The sequence below is a fragment of the Neolamprologus brichardi genome, chromosome 3, assembly GCF_056152115.1.
Source record: "Neolamprologus brichardi isolate AB-2024 chromosome 3, ASM5615211v1, whole genome shotgun sequence".
Classification (NCBI taxonomy): Eukaryota; Metazoa; Chordata; class Actinopteri; order Cichliformes; family Cichlidae; genus Neolamprologus; species Neolamprologus brichardi.
The window spans coordinates 58,124,868-58,144,058 of NC_142106.1; the positions used below are offsets into that span (position 1 = coordinate 58,124,868).

General features: G+C 41.8%; 1 protein-coding gene across 1 annotated transcript in view; it reads right to left on the bottom strand.

Moving 5' to 3' along the window:
- LOC102787331 (uncharacterized) overlaps positions 1-19,191 on the bottom strand; it is a 526,954-nt gene that overhangs the window by 324,123 nt on the left and 183,640 nt on the right. Inside the window, exon 16 of the mRNA XM_087838425.1 lies at positions 15,475-15,576. Coding sequence (XP_087694551.1) covers positions 15,475-15,576 — 102 coding nt within the window. The remainder of the gene's footprint in view (positions 1-15,474; positions 15,577-19,191) is intronic.

Genomic DNA, 19,191 nt, shown 5'->3' on the forward strand with positions numbered 1-19,191 from the left:
CATCGTATTGACAGGGATGGTCTCCATCCTTTAGAGGAAAAGGTAGCAGCCATAGCAAATGCACCAGAACCAACAAACGTCACTGAACTGAAGTCCTTTCTTGGTCTTCTAAATTACTACAGTCGATTTTTGGAAACTCCATCCACCATTCTTCGGCCTTTGCATAACCTGTTGAGAAAAGATGCTAAATGGATTTGGACCATGGAATGTGCAAAAGCATTCAGGGATGCAAAAAGTCTACTGTTGCAGAACAAAGTGTTGGTGCACTACAGCACAAATCTGCCATTGAAGTTAGCCTGCGATGCGTCACCTTATGGATTGGGCGCAGTCATCTCTCATGTCATGGAAAATGGAGAGGAAAGGCCTGTGGCTTTCGCATCAAGAACATTAACTGAAGCTGAGCGAAAGTATGCCCAGATAGAAAAAGAGGCCCTCGCCATAATTTTTGGAGTAAAGAAATTCCATAAATATCTGTATGGAAGGAAATTCACCCTCATAACAGATCATAAGCCACTGCTGGCTATACTAGGGCCAAAGTCAGCTGTCCCAACACTCGCTGCACTAAGAATGCAACGCTGGGCTCTTATTCTAATGGCATACAACTATGACATTGAATATAGAAGATCAGCTGAACATGCCAATGCAGATGCATTGTCACGTCTACCTCAGAATACGCCAGACAACATCGCAGAGGAGGGAAGTATCTTCTATTTCTCACATGTGGAAGAGCTACCAATAGTAGCTAAAGACATTGAGAGAGCAACCATGAAGGATCAAATCCTCAGCAAGGTCTGGAGCTACACCATGAATGGGTGGCCGAGTTATATGCAAGACGAATCACTTAAGCCTTACTTTACACGCAGACACGAGCTGTCAGTAGAACAAGGATGTGTTCTTTGGGGACAACGGGTCATCATTCCACCAGTTTACCAACAGAAAGTGCTGGAAGACCTGCATCATGAACATCCAGGTATCTGTCATATGAAAGCACTCGCTCGCAGTTACCTGTGGTGGCCAGGCTGTGATGGTGATATACAAGAACTGGTTCAAAGCTGCTCAGTCTGTCAGGCTGTACAGAAGTCACTCCATCCGTGGAAGTGGCCTGGGAGAGTTTGGCAACGGATTCACATTGATTTCGCTGAGAAAGGCAAGCATTACTTTTTAGTTGTCATTGACAGTCATTCAAAATGGTTGGAAGTGTTCCCTATGCCATCCATTACCTCACACAACACCATTGAAGTTTTGAGAGGGTTATTTGCTTCATATGGACTTCCAGAAGAGCTTGTTTCAGACAATGGACTTCAACTTGTGTCAAAGGAATTCAATCAGTTTCTGGAGTTAAATGGGATCAGACACACGGCTGTTCCTGCCAATCATCCTGCATCAAACGGGGCAGCAGAGAGGTCAGTACAAATCCTGAAACGATCCCTGATGAAAAATGTGCTGGAAGCAGATGGTAAGGCCACATTGCCACTCAGTCATCGTTTGGCAAACTTCCTTATCATGTATCGCAGTACACCGCACACTGTGACGGGTCGTACACCAGCAGAGTTGTTCCTGAAACGTCAGATCCGGACTCGCTTCAGCCTGCTGAAACCTGAACTAAGCAGACACATTGAACAGAAACAGTCTGAGCAAAAGCGACATCATGATTACAAAACCCAACCTGTTCGTGTTTTTTCGGAGGGAGACACTGTGCGTATCCAAAACTTCGGGGGGGAAACAAAATGGACTCAGGGAACAGTTCTGAAGAAAATGGGAAGTGTTACTTACCTGATACAAGAGGGACAGAGAACACGCACAATACATGTGGACCACCTGTTACCATGGAGACAGACTGTGGAGAAACCCCCAGTTATATTTTCACTGGTTTCAGAGGGACGACCAGAAGTGATTATGGACGATGTTGTTCCAGAGGTACCACCAAGTCCACATGGGATTTTAACATCACACCCGTTACCTCCTGAACCACCTAAACAGACAACCGATGAACCACCAGTATCCACCCCAGAAACCACCCAAAGCCCATCTGTGGAACGCAGATACCCAGAGAGACGCAGAGTTCCCCCAAAGAGACTGAATCTTTGAAAATGTAGAGTTATGTTTTAGTTATTTTACTGCCAGTTATTTTAGAAGTGAACAGTTTAATAATAAAAGTAATTCATACTGTTCATTGTTCGTAAAGGCCACAGAATATTTCTTTTGGTGGGGGCAGTGAAATACATTCTTTAAAGGGTTGCTTATTTAGATTACAAATCTAAAAGGGGAGGAATGTAATAGAGTGAACTGTTGCCCCCCAGTGGTAAAATACAGAAGTGCCTGTTACAGGGCTAGTTCTTGGTTGACCAATATATAACAACAAAAAGGGTAGTTTGTGCAACGCTAAGAAAACAAAGAGTTAGTGTGTGATGTCCTGCCGTTCAATAAAGCACCTATCCACGTCCTTCTGTCCTGATCTTTTCAAAGAGCCTAATCCAGAATATCACAACCGACATACGCAAAACTGGGGTGGCACTTGGGGTGACAAGGGATCATTTTAGAGTGGCACTTGCCACCCAATGCCACCCTTCTAGATCCGCCCCTGGTGGGCATAGACCCACCAAAGCAACACTCAGCTCACCTCATTCCAGGCGCTTGTCTGCTGGAGACCATGAGCCTCGTTAGTCACACATTAGCACCGTGGTAGGAAACAGCCTCCATCATTTCATTAGATCTGAATTTGGACTGTTTCCCTCTGGATGAACCAAGTCTGTCAAATCCATTGATCCAACACAAACTATCAAATACATTGGCTCACAGTCAGATTGGCTTTGTACGGATGGTGTAACAGGGGGCTGGGAAAGGATGCTGAAAGCTGATTATAATACAGAACAATAACAGGACATATAATAATGCAGCAAACATGATCTTCAACAGGCACACTTCTATTATTCATGATCACAAACACAAAGAACTTGTGCAGCCCTGATATCAGCCCTAATATATGAGTGTGTTTGCCCAAAGATTGAAACAGCATCAACATGACAGCTGTAAGAAATCTTCTCTCAGCCTTGTTTGGCAGAAGATCCCTGCAACAAAGATTGTAGCTGAAAGATGACGTGTGTAAAGTTTGCTCTTTGGGAGGGTTGAGGCTGTTTTTAGACCTTTGATAGTTTCCAATCCAGTTCTGAAAGACAGAAATAAAAACAACATCATTAAGATCAGATCATGGAGCTGTTTTCTGCCTTGTTTCTATCTTCACATTACAAGACTTTACTACAATAAAGATGCTAACATGTATCTGTAGCAACAACATCATTGAATCTAGAACAACTGGAGCCAAACCAGTGGCCTCTTCTGGGATCACTGGTGAGCCAACACTTCCTTGTTGGATGCAGATTTCAGGGCTTCCTTTTGCTCCTCCGTTATAACTGTTCTCTCTTCTCAACAACAAATGATGACACAAAGGAATCAGCAGTGACAAAGATGATGCTGAAGAGAAGCACACATTTCACACATATAACAGACCAGTCCAGTTACACACACCTCTGCTTGACATTAGGCCTCAAACAAAGACACAAAACACTAACTTGACTCTAAATAGAAGAAACGAGCAGCTTTTTCTGTTCTGTGCTTATTTATATTTGACACACATGCTTCTCTTTGTGCAAACACACATTGCACTATAAGGGTAGCCTAGCACACAATGATTGGACAGCACAGTGATGATGCTGGGAGATCCTATACGAAGCAGAAACACTGAGAACAAAACTTTAAACATTGATTATATTGAGATAAGCAGCCGACCCAGTCTAGATAAAGGCGAGCAGCTGGGACCGCTGCTGCACCAAAAACAGGTTTCAGTGTTTCCATGTGTGTGTGTGTGATGTCTTTACTTATACTGGTCAATAGACTTTAGTCAACACATCATTGAAAGGTGTTACACATGAAATAAAAACAGTGTTTCATCTTTATTCCTCTGAAGCAGCTGCATTATAACCAATCTGCTCCTTTGTGGCCATTTAAAACAGCCTTAAATAACTGTTGTTATATTGTTGCAGTTTCTGCTCCTCTTGGACAGACGACTCTTGAAAAGACATTTTTGAATTTCAACTTTTAACTGGATAAATATCGGATATATAAACGTCTGCAACAAACTGATTCCAGCTTCTACCTCATGATAGGAATGTTTTTGTGGCTCAAGATGACCTGATATCTTTCATGATGGATACATTTTACACATGTTTCACATATTATAGACCAACAAGTTATTCATAGCAGTTTAAATACGGGTAGTCACTTTTGGGCCCAGCAGATAAAACAGAGCCAATATTTCCATCTTTATTTAAGTGACGTGTGTCACAGATGTGACCTAGTAAAGTGTAGCTGAACATTAGTAACGTTATTAACACTCTCAGCTCGTCCTTGTTCCAGACCTGAAGATCCTCTTCTTTCATTCAGCAGCAGCTTCAGGTCTCTGATGGTCCAGGGCTTGTTGTTGGGAAACAGCCCTGCTGGGATGATGGTGTCCTCACAGAAACAGTCAGTGATGCTGTTGATCTCCATCACAGAGCACGTCCCAGTCTGCAGTCTCAGTCCTGCAGGGCCTCGCTGGCTTCCTGACTCCACCCAGTCAACAACAGGAAGTGTTTGAAGTGCAGGAACAAACTGAGGCTGTGGTCAAACAGGAGTTTTTATCTCCTCGCTCTGACTCTCACTGCGGCCCCGCTGCTGTGTCAACATGTGTTTGTGCTAAACAATGATGGAAAGTGTTATGGGTAAATGAACATATTTCAAGTAAACAGCTGGACTGATCAGGTCCAAACACACAGTGATAAACTTGTCAAACAGCTGTCATATCTGTATATATAAGCTCTTTATAAATCCTGTTCACTGCAGTCTGTTTACTAATAATGTCAAACTGTTAGAAACACAGAAACATCAGAATCGTCTTTGTTCACATAAACCTGTCTGGGATCCTTTGTTGTTCTTTTGATGCAGAGTTACATTATAAATATAAAGAGTTATTTCAGAGTCTCATCAGTTTTCCTACATGTCTTTATTGAACACATCAGCAGGGCTGAAGCTCTCATGTTAAACACACACTGATCTATGGACACGTTCATGTGTTTCTAACAGAACCAGGCTGTTATCAGCCCTGCACTAACATTATGTCACACACACTGAATGTAACAGTGACAGTTTACATCATCACACAATCAGCTGTGATTGTTTCACTGTCATCAAACTAGTCAACAGGAAGTAGAATCAATAGAAACCAATCATTTACTGACAGCATGTCTGATGGAAATAAGTGCAGATTATGTATGAAGTATAACTGCACACAGTAACTGTATTACAATAAGGACTTAACAGCGCCCTCTGCTGGAGTGTTTCAGTACTGCGTTAACTAGAATACACCACCTCCTCCTCCTCCTCACACCACCTGCTACAGCTCTACTCTTCTATGACTACAGTCATCCACAGCACTGATGTGAGGTCACATGGTTCATATGTAAGGAGCACAGAGACGTCCTAGCAGCTGACCTCAGGTCAGTTTAATGACTGTGAGCAGCAGCTGTGTTATTGTCACTGTGACAGGGAGACACTCTCAGACACAGCGCTCATGTCAGCTTGTTCTCATGCAGGAGGATCAGGAGCTCCATGTTTGTCTTTCTGTTTGAATCATGATGTGTTTGTGCCATCAGAGTCTGTCATGAGTACTCAGGGTTTCACAGCAGCTCTTCTGAATGCTGACGAGGACTCCAACCTCATGTTTCACCTCTCTGAGCTTCTGATGTCTGTGAACACTCGTGTTTCTTCTCTGGGCTCATCTGGACAAAAACACCTTTCTGTGTTTGGCTCCAGCCTCATTCTGACTGACAGGAAGTGTTTTATCCATGAGCTGCACTTCTGTGAGAAAGTTTCCTGCTGTGTTTCCTGTCTGTGGACAAACACGAGTGTTTCAGCTGAGGACTTGGTTCCTTCCACCTGTCCATACAGGATATCACGCTGTCTTTTCTTTGATTTCTCTGACTCGTGTATTATGAACTAAATGTATCCTGATACACACAGAGATGGATGAGCAGAGGTCACATGATGAAAGAACAAACATGGAGTCTTTGATTTATTTAGATATTTATTGATGAATGCAAACAAACCCTGACACTGAACCATCGTCCAGCTTTCACAGAACAAACCTGATCACATGACCTGCTGACCCAAACAGTGAAAAGCTCCATGGCAACAACAACAAACAGCCTCACATATGTTAACAGAGGCTGTTAGAAGCACAGAGTCTTTACAGTCTTTCTCCTGTTTGTACACAGATCTCTGCACATCTTCATCACAGTTACTCACAGACGTGCAGAGTGTGTGGATATCAAAGCTAAGTTTCCACCATGTTTGTAGTCTGTACTGGGACTCATGGAGCATCTCTCTATGAGCACTCAGTGCTTTAAACAGTGAGTCCCAGTTTAACCAGCAGCCTTCACACCACACATCACACAGACATGGAAACTTCAAACCCTCAGACTGAAGACACCATCAGAAATAAATAGATTGTGATGAAGATGAAGAACTGGAACAGTTTGCTGTGGTTTCTTCTGTTCCTGTCAGAAATAAGAGTCTGGCAGCACTTTGCTGTCCTTCCACATGTTTAAGGAGGAAGTGAAGAAGAGTGAGTGAGTCGTCTTCCTCTGTGGGCCCAACATCAGGCAGCAGCCACGTATTTTTAACAACCCGGCACACTGCTTCAGAAACACTGAGTCCAGGTGACCAGAGTCATGTGATCAGTGAGGTCTTCACTCAGGACGTCACTGCTTCAGGACCTGATTCAGAGGTTTATAAGGACGTGGATCATTGGTGCTGATGTGGACAGGAACACATGTGACATCACTTCCTGTTTGTTTGTGACTGAAGAGGAAGAAGTTTACAAGGAATCATTTAGAAGAGTTTCAACAATCAACTGATTGAATCCATGAATCTGAAAACGTGTTTGTGAGTGAAAGAGACAGACATGTACAGACTGAACTATCTGTTCAACAGTCAGAGTGTTTCTGTAACAGGAGACACTCTTTACACCCCACTCAGCACAGGGACACTGAGGCATCACGAGTCAAGAACCCAAACCCAGGATAAAGAGTTTGAGTGAATGTGGTGTTGAAGGTGTGGAGGTGGATGAGAGTGTCAGAGGAGACTCTGTAGAAGGACAGAGTGCCAGCAGAACAGTCCACATACACTGCTGCTCTGTTAGAGACAGAGGAGGAGGGGGAGGAGGAGGAGGAGGAGGAGGAGGAGGAGGATGTTAGTCTGTTATTGTGCCTGACAGAATAACCAAATATCTGAGAGCAGTTCAGACTCCAGGACTGATCATTGCGTCCAAACAAACAGTCATCACTGTCTCCTTTCCTTCTGATGCTTCTGTAACTCACTGATATATTGACCTCTCCTCTCCACTCGACCTCCCAGTAACAGCGACCAGTCAGACCATTTCTACACAGCAGCTGATAAACAAAACCATCAAATCTGTCTGGATGATCAGGATATGACTGAACCTCCTCCACATTTGTCATCTTCCTGTTGTTGTCAGACAGTTGGAGCCATTTGTTCACTGTGTTTGTGTCGATTGTGAGTTGACAGGAATCTGATGGAGAGAACAAACACAATCCAGCTGCAGTTATTGATCCATCATCTGTTCATTGATTGACACTTTGATGATGACTCCTAACATGATGAAGATGGTTGAATGTGTGCTGCTTTGTTTTCATGAATCCCATTAAAAACACACTTACACTTCCTCAGACCTGGTCTCAACCATCGGACTCCAGCAGGCTCCACCCTGAAAGGAGGAGGGGGGTCAGAGCAGCACAGTCAGCATGCACACATGGACATTACATGGCTCTCATACACACACTGTTACACACTGAGCTCAAAGCTCGGCTCCACTGTTTTATTCAAAGAAATCTACATTTATTTATCAGCACATTTAAAAACAGCTTGAGCCAAAGTGCTGCACAGAGTAGAGAGAAAATAGGAAACATACACAGTAATTACTATAAAGACTCGTCAGAATTGAAAGCTACAGAGTACAAATGTGTTTCCAACCGGGTTTTAAAAATGTCGAGTGTTGGTGACGACCTGATGTGAAGGGCGACTGTTCCAGAGTTTGGCTGCAGCCATCGATAAAGCTCACCTCTGTTTTTACGTCTAGTTCTGGTCAGAAGCTACTTATCTGCAGACCTGAGGGCTCGACTTGGATTATTTTGTTAAAGAGAGATAAGATGGAGCCAATCCATTCAGAGATTGAAAGACATATAACAAGATCTGGAAGTGGATTCTACCACGTACAGGTAACCAGTGGAAAAAGCTGGAAAAAGCTGGTGATGGGGCGTCTAGCACAGACCCACCACTGGAACCAGACAATTCATGAGGGAGAGAACTGTGACCTCACTTGACCTCAGTCGCTCTCGTCTGCTCCCTCGTAACACTGCTCTTTATTGAGGTTACATGAATATGCATAAGTTCATTAACATATGACGTCTTACACAGGTATGAACAAAGAGTACCAGTCTGTGCATAGTGTAGGTATGTGTGTGTGTGTGTGTGTGTGTGTGTGTGTTCCAGATGTGACCCTGTGACCCCAAAGCTGGTGCTAAGAGTCCAGTGGTCCCCCTAACAAAGGGCTCTTATACTTAACCAGACACAGAGTAGGTGTCCTCCTACACCAGGGGTCTCAAACTCGCGGCCCGCGGGCCAATTGCGGCTCGCAGGATGATCGTTTTTGGGCCCCACCTTAATTAACAATTAATCAATTAAACAATTGCGGCCTGTGAGTTTGATAATTTATGACACTTTACAGTGTTGTTTGCGGAGCTGAATTAACCTACCAATCAGGTTGGGATATGGATCTCAGGGGACACCAGCCGGGCTTGATGCAAGTGTAACCACGGTGACTTCTGTCCCCACTTCCGCCAGTCCCTTTATTGTGGCGGGAATGAACCCCATATAACTTCCGGGTTCAATCAGCTGCATCCTCCCTGCTTCCCTGGCTGCTGTTGTCCCTGTGGTTGGCGTACTTGTCAGATATTGACAAACTTTACACTGCATACTAGTTGACAGCGTGCAATAACCCGGCCGATTCATTCATCTTTACACTACCTCACAATCGACTCAACGGTGAGTTATTTGTTTGTTTTGTTTGGTCGCAATCAATGTAAATGCGGAGCGGCGGTCGCACATCCTAAAACGCCGGTAAGCCGATGCTAGGCTAGCGACAGTAAGTGCAATTACTGGTTTTATTTATTGAATATTGTTGTTTTGTTTATTCTACTATGGCCGAATGTTGAATTAACGTATCTAGAGTTGAACGAGTGATTTGATTTCTGTAGTTTTGTCCGTTTTGGATGTTTTTTGTTACTTTTCTGATGAAATGCCAAAACGGCCTATGAGATTTTGCATTGAGTTAAAATCCATTTAGATTATTGAATCTGTTGTGGAACATCTGTGATTAAATGAGTTTTGTGAATATATTTGAATAACTTTGGATAATGTTTATTAGCTTTATTGCTGATATACTTTGATGGGACCCATGATAATGTTTTTCTATAATAGATTTTGATTGAGATTCATTATAAGAGAAGATGGTTTATTGATTGTTGTATGACACATGGCATTAATTACTTGACTTTGTTATTTATGGAGTTATGTATTTATTTTGTCACAGCAGTAGAATGCTGTTTCATTTTCTTCTGTGAATGACAATTTATGTTTTTGACCTTGTGTAGGTCAGGTTTTTTTCCCCCGCGATCAGCCCTGATCAGCGCGGGATGGCGAGCCACCCGACCCACCCGACCACCGCTACGTTGCGGTAGGAATCGTAAACCTATGGACTGAATTAAAAAAACTGTTGACACATGACCTATCACAGGTCCATGGAACTGAAATCTTATACTGGACTAAACCTCATCCCACCTCCTTTTGGAACATAATAAGCTGTTTTGTATTGTTAGCTTTATTTTGTTTGTGATATATATACATATATATTTTTGTATATCTGTCTCTATATTTATCATAACATACACAATATATATATATTTTTGAGCTCTATTTTTGGTTTCCTGTGTTTTCTTCACACACTCAGGCTCCATAGTCGAGACTACTTCTGAGAGCTCATTGTCTATGTAGCTCCAGTCAGGCGCCCTGGTCCTTCAACCGCGTTACACAAGCAGGGAAACATTTCTCAATGAGTAAAAGTTACAGCAGCGTTGCCCTGGAGTGTTTCTTTCTTTTCTGTGCCTGGCTGGCTTCCTCCTTTCTATTGGGCAAACGCGGACATTCACCCCAGCACGCTGCGTTCACAACACTTCAAAAAAAAAAAATTTTTAAGTTGCTGCCCAGCGGGACATTATACGTGTATAGATTTATAAACACGTCAGTGGGAGTTTTAGTTATTTTTTCACAGAGAGAGATCTCATATTAACTCTCAAAGTGATGCGTAGGCGGCGGGATAAAAGAAAAGTAATGAACTCAATGCAGCCCAATTTAGTCAGCAGTCACATAGCGACACCTGTTCATCGGCAATAACAGTCCCCGGTAACCCGGACTAATTATAGGGTGGCACCGTAATTTGTGGGTCGATGTTTTTTATTTGCATCACTCCGTTTGCATTGTAGCATACATGAACAATACATATATTTCAATATAATGTAAAAGCAGTCAAAACAACTAACATCAGAAACAGGTGATGTTTTTTGTTATATGTCACGGTGTCATTTCCACTTCTTTCTCCTGTAACAACAGCCCAGTGCCGTGCCTTTTTTGCGCTCGCTATCCCTGTACTTTCTACCATCTGCATGTGTCATCATGAAAGACATGAACATCGAGCGTAAACACAAAGGAGACTGCTACCGGCTTTTTATCTGCCGATCGCCGTGCTACGGTTGCAATAAAAAGAAGCAGAAATGACGTTCTCCACGCGTTGAGACGTTCCCCGTCCGTCGGCTAAAAGCTTGATTGAAACTTCAATGCGACAGTGACACCAAGTAGAATTATAAATGTTACATAGCCCCAAACATGTCTTTTTCAAAGCCTGCGGTGAAGAGAAAGGTTGGTGATGAGCACCGACAATTTCAGGAAAGTGGGAAATGCAATATTTCTTTGTTGATCACAGGGGCACCCCGACCTGTCTTATTTGCACAGAGAAAGTTGCGGTGCACAAGGAATACAATTTGAAACGTCATTACACAACTAGACATGCTGAGGTGGATGCAAAATACCAGGGAGATGAGAGAGCGAACCGGGTTGCCAGTCTTAAAACAGATCTACTGAGGCAGCAAGATTTCTTCAAGAAAGCAACCAAAGAGAATAATGCAGCAGTCGAAGCCACGTGGTTAGTGAGATGATTGCTAAAGCAGGGAAGCCATTCACAGAAGGGGAATTTGTCTAAAAGTGCATATTGCAGGCTGCAAATATAGTCTGTCCGGGAAGGAAAGGTCAGTTTAGCAACATCAGCCTTTCTGCCAACACCGCAGCAGATCGCATTTCTGACCTGTCAAGTGACATTTATGACCAACTGTGTGAGAAAGCCAAATGTTTCAGTGTATACTCAGTCGCTCTTGATGAGACCACAGACATCACCGACACTGCCCAACTCCCAATGTATGTCCGTGGTGTTGATGACAGTTTTGAAGTGATGGAGGAGCTGCTCACAGTAATTCCAATGCATGGCCAGACCACCGCTCAGCAGATATTTACAAGCTGTGTGATGCCATTGAGAATGTTAGTTTGCCATGGAAGAGGTTTGTTGGAATAACAACAGATGGAGCGCCATCAATGACAGGGAGGAAAAATGGACTGGTGGCACTTGTTCAAAAAAAACTGGAAGAGGAAGGCGTGGAGGAGGCCATTGCTCTGCACTGCATTATCCATCAGCAGGTCCTTTGCAGCAAATGCCTGAAGTTTGACAATGTGATGTCTATTGTTGTGAAATGCATCAACCAAATCAGATCCAGGGGCTTAAAGCACCGAAGGTTCTGTGCTTTTTTAGAGGAAATGGAGTCAGAATATGGGGATGTGCTCGACTTCACTGAGGTACGTTGGCTCAGCAGAGGAAATGTATTAAAGAGACTTTTTGAGTTGAGAGCAGAAGTGAAGCCTTCATGGAGAAGGATGGAGTTAGTGTTCCTGTGCTAACTGATCCCAAATGGCTCATGGACTTAGCTTTTCTTGTTGATATAACACATGAGCTTAATGTACTGAACAAGACGTTACAAGGCCAGGGGCAACTTGTCAGTGCTGCCTATGACAACGTGAGAGCATTCTCCACAAAACTTGCGCTCTGGAAAGCTCAGCTCTCTCAGACAAACCTTTGCCATTTCCCAGCATGCAAGGCACTCGTGGATGCAGGCACACCATTCAGTGCTGACAAGTATGTTGATGTCATTTTGAGGCTACAGGAGGAATTTGATCACAGATTTGCTGACTTCAAGGCACACAGAGCCACCTTTCAAATTTTTGCGGACCCCTTCTCCTTTGATGTGCAAGATGCCCCTTCTGTGCTTCAAATGGAGCTCATTGAGCTGCAGTGCAACTCTGAACTCAAAGCAACGTTCAGGGAGGTGAGTGGAAAAGCAGACAAGCTTGGACAATTTTTGAGAGAATTGAGCCCTAGTTTCCCTCGGCTTTCCCGAATGTTCAAGCGGACCATGTGCCTTTTTGGTAGCACATACTTGTGCGAAAAGCTCTTCTCCACTTTGAACTTCAATAAGTCCAAGTACAGGTCCAGACTTACGGATGATCATCTTCAAGACATAGTGAGGGTCGCAACTGCTTCCTCCCTCAGGCCAAATCTGGCTCGGCTATGCGAGAGGAAACGCTGCCAGGTCTCTAGCAGCAAGGAGTAGGCATGTTCAGAAGAACAGTTCATTTTCTACAGTGTTCCATTCATGTTCAGAAGAAGTTTATAAAACTGTTAATACAGACATTTCAATCTAAATACAGCAGATATAGAAGACTGAAAAAAAACACATAAGTTCACTGACTAAAAATATCTTATTATTATTTTATTTTTGTATTACAGATTGATTTATTTTCTTATTAATTCTTAATTTGTTTATTTATTTTTTATATTTTGTGTTAAAAAATAAAAATAAAGAGATTTGAGAACATTGGAATTTTTTAACCATGCCTTTCTTGTGGAAAACCTAATGCGGCCCAGCCTCACCCAGACTCTGCCTGCAGCGGCCCCCAGCTAAATTGAGTTTAAGACCCTTGTCCTACACCATAAATCAGTAAGAGAGGGTATGACCTCTCTCATGGCCCCAAGTGGTATGTGCATGCCAGAGCACTCTGGAAGGCACACAGAGTCTTTACAGACTACTAAGGATCAAACCTCTATCATTATGCAATCCATTATAAAACTCTAAGCATATATGAGTAAATATTTCTAAGCATAAATGACAATCAACAATATAAACCTTACAGCTGGTTTTAATAACAGAATTCATTTGTTTCTCAAATGAGAAAGAGCTATCGGGAAACACTCCTAAATCTTTAGTTCTTAACTTTTCCAGTGGGCCAAGGTCAACATTATCTGCTAATGCTAAATAGGCTGCCGTTATTAACTAATGCTAATTTGATGTGAATTAGCATTATGCACTAATGCTAACACTTACTTTTTAACAATGTGAGTAGCTAATGCTAAGAAGGCTGCTCTTATTAGCTAATGCTAATAAGTGCTAAGTAGGCTGATGTTAGCAGCTAATGCTAATATGATGTGAAATAGCATTGTATTAGTGAGGAGTTAATGTTAAGTAGACTGCCATTAGTCGCTAATGATAATTTTAGGTAAATTGAAATTGGCAGCTAATGCTAAAACCATATTTTATTGCCTTATAACAATGTGACCAGCTAATGTTAAGCAGGTGCCGTTATTAGCTAATGCTAATCTGAGGTTAATTAGCATTATCCGCTTATGCTAACAATGTTTTTCTTACTTTTTAACAACACGCCATTAGTGGCTAATTCTAAATTTAGATGAAAAAGGATTAACAGCTTATGCTCATACTGTTTGCTTTGTAAGAATGACATCAGCTAATGATACGAAGTCTACCGTTATTAACTAATGCTAATTTGATTTGAATTAGCATTATCCGATAATGGTAACTCTTTTCCTCTGCATTATAACGATGTCAGGAGTTAATGCTAAGTAGGCTGCCCTTATTAACTAATACTACGTTGACGTGAATTAGCATTATGCGCTACTGCTAATAATGTTTTCCCTTACTTTTTAACAATGTGAGTGGCTAATTCTAAGTATGCTGTTATAAATAGCTAATGCTAATTTAATGTGAGTTAGCATTATCCAATAATGCTAACACTGTTTTCTTTTACTTATTAAAAATGATAGTAGCTAATACTAATACTCTTTTCCGTTGGGTAACAACGAAGTGAGGAGTTAATGCTAAGTAGGCTGCTTTTAGCGGCTTATTCTAATTAGGGGTGAATAATTATTAGCAGCTAATGCTAATACCGTTTTCTCTTTCTTTATAACAATATGAGCAGCTAATGCTAATTTGATGTAAATTAGCATTATATTGGTGAGGAGTTAATGCTAAGTAGGCTGCCATTAGCAGCTAAAGGTAATATGAGAAGAATAAGCATTAGTACCTAACGCGAATACCCTTTTCTCTTGTGTTATAATGACGTGAGACGTTAATATTGTTCTCAAACAAAAGAATGAGAATGAAATACTGATTCTAACAGGACTCATAAACAGCATTAGATTAGCAGCATTAGCTTTTCAGAGTTTCCATCATGGTCACACAAATCCTTAGCAGAGCAAAGTGGCCTACTTAGCAATAGCTGCTCAAGTTGTAGAAAGCAAAGGGAAAACAGTATTAGCATTAGCTGCTAAATGTGCACTTGAGAACAAATCTGTTGTGAATTCAGCCATGAATGTAGAGTTTCCAGTATTTAAGATTCCATTTCCAAATGTTAGCTGCTCCTGTCTACCTCTTTGTCACACACACAGACTGAAATGATTCACAGCCTTGTTAAATCCTTCTGTCAGTGTCACTGACCGTCACTGTTACTGTGGACATACAGCGTGGGAAACATACACATGGCTGACACTTTATTAGGTACACAGTGCCCACTATCTCAGGTACAATACACCTGTGACCTAATAAAGTGTATCTAAAGTCACAAAATGTTGTTGACTTAACTGTAGGTCTTCTTTTAATGAAACTCTCAACATGACTTATCAGTTATCATTAATGTTCCTGTAAAAACACTCCTTGGAGACCCCTACATAAATATCCATGTACTATCCAGCTAGACTAGTGTGTCTGTCCCTGAAAATATTCCTGCATGTGTGATTGCTCATGAATCATCTGCAGGAAACAAACAGGAAGTGAGTGAAGGACACAGGAAATTCTTCCAGCTCTTCCTCCTCTATCAGACATTCTTCATACCTGAGAGTGTCCAGTCTCCAGCCTGGTTCCTTCAGTCCAGCTGACAGCAGCTTAATTCCTGAGTCACCTGGATGATTGTAGCTCAGGTCCAGCTCTCTCAGATGGGAGGGGTTGGCGCTCAGAGCTGAGGCCAGAGAAGTACAGCCTTCCTCTGTAATCAGACAGCCTGACAGGCTGCAGACACACAAAACAACAATCCGTCTGTTATCCATCTCTATGGCAGCATAACTAAGGGATGGTTCAGGGTCACCTGATCCAGCTGTAACTATAAGCTTTATCAAAAAGGAAAGTTTGAAGCTGATCTTCAAAGTAGAGATGGTGTCTGTCTCCTGTACTCAAACTGGGAGCTGCTTCCACACCCAGTCCAACATAGCCAGGCTTTCTTTGCTGCTTTGACAAAAACTCAAATCCCAGCCAGAGATGAACATCATCACAGTGATGATCATTTCTCTGTTAACCCAGGCTTTCTGCTTCTTCTTTCTGCACGCTCACAGAACAAGAAGACCTTTAAATATCATTTCACTAAATGGATGGACTGAGCTCAGCCCACAGATGAACTGGAAAAATAAAGATTTGACTTCAGTGTGCTCAGTGTTCCTGTCTATTCCTAACATATCCCTAACATGATAGCTGCACTTTAGAGCTCATAAACTGGAACTGACACATATTTAAACTCTACATGTTACTCAGTACATTCAGTTCTGACACTCGCCCACAGTCCAACAAAGGAAACATGGAGATCACATCAGTTTGTCACCAAAGTCTAATTATTCCAGAGGGCAGTGTTGATACAACTAAAGTTATTTTTAAGCAAAGTTGAGTTTTTTTTTGTCAGAGTACTTCAAGTCTGAAGTATCACTTAAATGCCTTACACGCTGTTGATGGCAGCAAACAAACCACCCAAACAAACAGCGGTGGGAGGCTTGGGCAGACTACGCAGGATCAGCTTGTGGGAGGAGTCTAGATAAACCAAAGAAAGACAAGCTAACAAACGCCAGAGTGAAGTGAGTAGCTACAAACTTCAGGCCAATTAGTGTTGTTGAAGAAGTCGGTCTGAGGAACGTTCTTAGGATCAACAAATGACGGCATGTATGAGCCTCAAGACGCACCATCACAAGAAGAACACATGAGCTGTAGAAAAAGAAGAGACTACGAAAGCCACAGCATTACAACGTGCACCAGCTGTTGGTCTCTCTGGAGACTACTGGACGTAGCTGGGTAACCATGGTTACTTGGGAGTTACAGTACATCATATTAATGAAGAGTGGGAGCTGCGTTCTGTAGCAAACAATTTGTCATGAGGTAATCAGCTGATCTTACTTTAACCGGATACCCTTCACAATAATTGCAAAGCCTTTATTTTGTACAACTACCATCAGTTCGTCTGTACTGATGGTAACTAACTAACTGATGGACACACCGGAGTGACCAGAGTGCTAAAGAGTGAATCAGACACACCAGTGTCATCCCTGATATCTCCACTACATTTAATCGTGCTTCAGCATGTGGCTGCCATTAGCTGGACTGCTAGTTAGCTGATCTGCTAGTTAGCCGGTGTGCTAGTTAGCTGGTGTGCTAGTTAGCCAGTGTGCTAGTTAGCCGGTTCGCTAGTCAGTTGGTGTCCTGACCAGCGAACCAGTAGGTTACAAGATGAGCTTGCCTGTCTGATGAGCCAGCTCTCTCTGCCTTGGTTGTTGTGTCCTTGGGCAAGACACTTCACCTACCGCTTACTGGTGATGAACAGAGGAGCCGATGGCACGATATGGCAGCCTTGCTTCTGTGAGTCTGTCCCAGGGCAGCTGTGGCTACAACTGTAGCTGCCTCCACCAGTGTGTGAATGTGAGAGTGAATTAATAGTGGAATTGTAAAGGGTCTTGGAGGGTCTCGAAAAGCGCTATATAAATGCAATCCATTATTATTATTAAGAGCATCTTTAGGCCTGAGTGTGCTCATTCTTCCTCCAACCTCTCCTTACCAAAGATAACAACTACATCAGTATTAGCTCAATAACAATTTCTGCAATTCAATTGTGGACATTCGTTTTTAAACCTTGTGTAAAATGATAAAACCTAAAAGATGAGTATTATTCTTTGTGCAAACAGCTCTTGCAGGTTAACCCAGACTTAATAATTAAATAATAATAATAATAAAAATAACCTTTCCTTTAAGCAGCTATTCATGCTACTAAACTCATCCCAGAAAAAACAAGTGACACCATTAATAGTGGAGCTACCTTTAACAGGTGAAACTGATTTGACCTATAAGGCTACTGCAGTTACTTCTTATCAGGGTTAGTAGGGAAGACATCTGGATGAGGTAGTTAGTAGTATGTAGTTAGTACCGGGCAAAAACCCCACATCGGCACCAGAACCCTGTATTGGTTCTGGTGCCGAAAACAGGCAGGGTAAGACTGCCTGTTTTATCAAACTATGGCTATTACTACTGTGATCATTTGCAGCCCAGTGTGCCGCTCTCTCTGCTGGGATGAACCACTGGAGCTCACCCAGTCATCCCTTTCTTTCAAGAAGAAGTGAAATAAATATATTTATTATGTTACGAGTCTAATATTCTTTAAATCAAACTGTAATGAATAAATCAAGCAAGAAGATTTGGTGGCTCCAAGTGTTGTAGAAGAAAAGATAAACATCTCATTTTGAGAAATCAGCCTTTAAAATAAGGTAAGTACAGTGAATAAAAAACAAACAGCGAACCAATCAGTAGTCGCCAATATCCTCCTAATTTCTTCCACAAAGAAATCAAATATATATATTATGGGCCCAAAGGAGCCTAAATCTTTAAATTAGGCAGTACATGAAGTATTTTTTCAAATAAACAAAGACATGACTATAACAACTTTTAGTAATTCAGAGTCCAATTATCCACTCAAATGTAAATAAAAGTTCACTTGACAGCTGTATAAAAGTTACCTGTTTATACAATAGTATAAATCACATTTCAAATGATCATTTGTGGAAAAGTTTGAATCCTGACCTGAGAGTTTCCACTGCACAGTGTGAACTCTTCAGTCCAGCGGACAGAAGGTTCACTCCTGAATCTTGCAGGTCAGAGTTACTCAGGTCCAGCTCTCTCAGACTGGAGGACTGGGAACTGAGGACTGAGGACAGAGCTTCACAGTTTCTCTCTGACAGGTTACAGCCACTCAGTCTGAAAAATAAAAGACAGTCTATACAACAAATACTCATGTAGAGTATTTGTTTACTCACAACATTAAATCTTGACTTTCTATTTTTAAAGGAAACATAAACATAATAAAGATACAACATCATATGGATGAACTTTAATTAATAATTCTAAAAACTAAATGTTTTCTGTTCTGACCTCAGAGTATTCAGTTTACAGTTTAAACGTTGTAACCCAGCAGACAGAAGCTTCACTCCTGAATCCTGCAGCTTTCTGATACTCAGGTCCAGCTCTATCAGACTAGAGGACCGTGAGCTGAGAACTGAGGACAGAGCTTCACAGTTTTCCTCTGAGAGTTCACAGATGTTAAGTCTGAAGATAAAAACATGAATAAAGATTGTTGTTAAAGTGTAATCAGGGTGCCATACCTTATTGTCTTGTGCTGAGCAGGTTAGTAAAACTTCACTTTAACTTGGAAATGAATAAAAATGCTATGAAACAAGGATAACTGGATAAAGATATAAACAAAAACAAACATCAAACACATAAACAAACAGAACTAAACACAATACAAATTGATCTGACCTCAGAACATTCA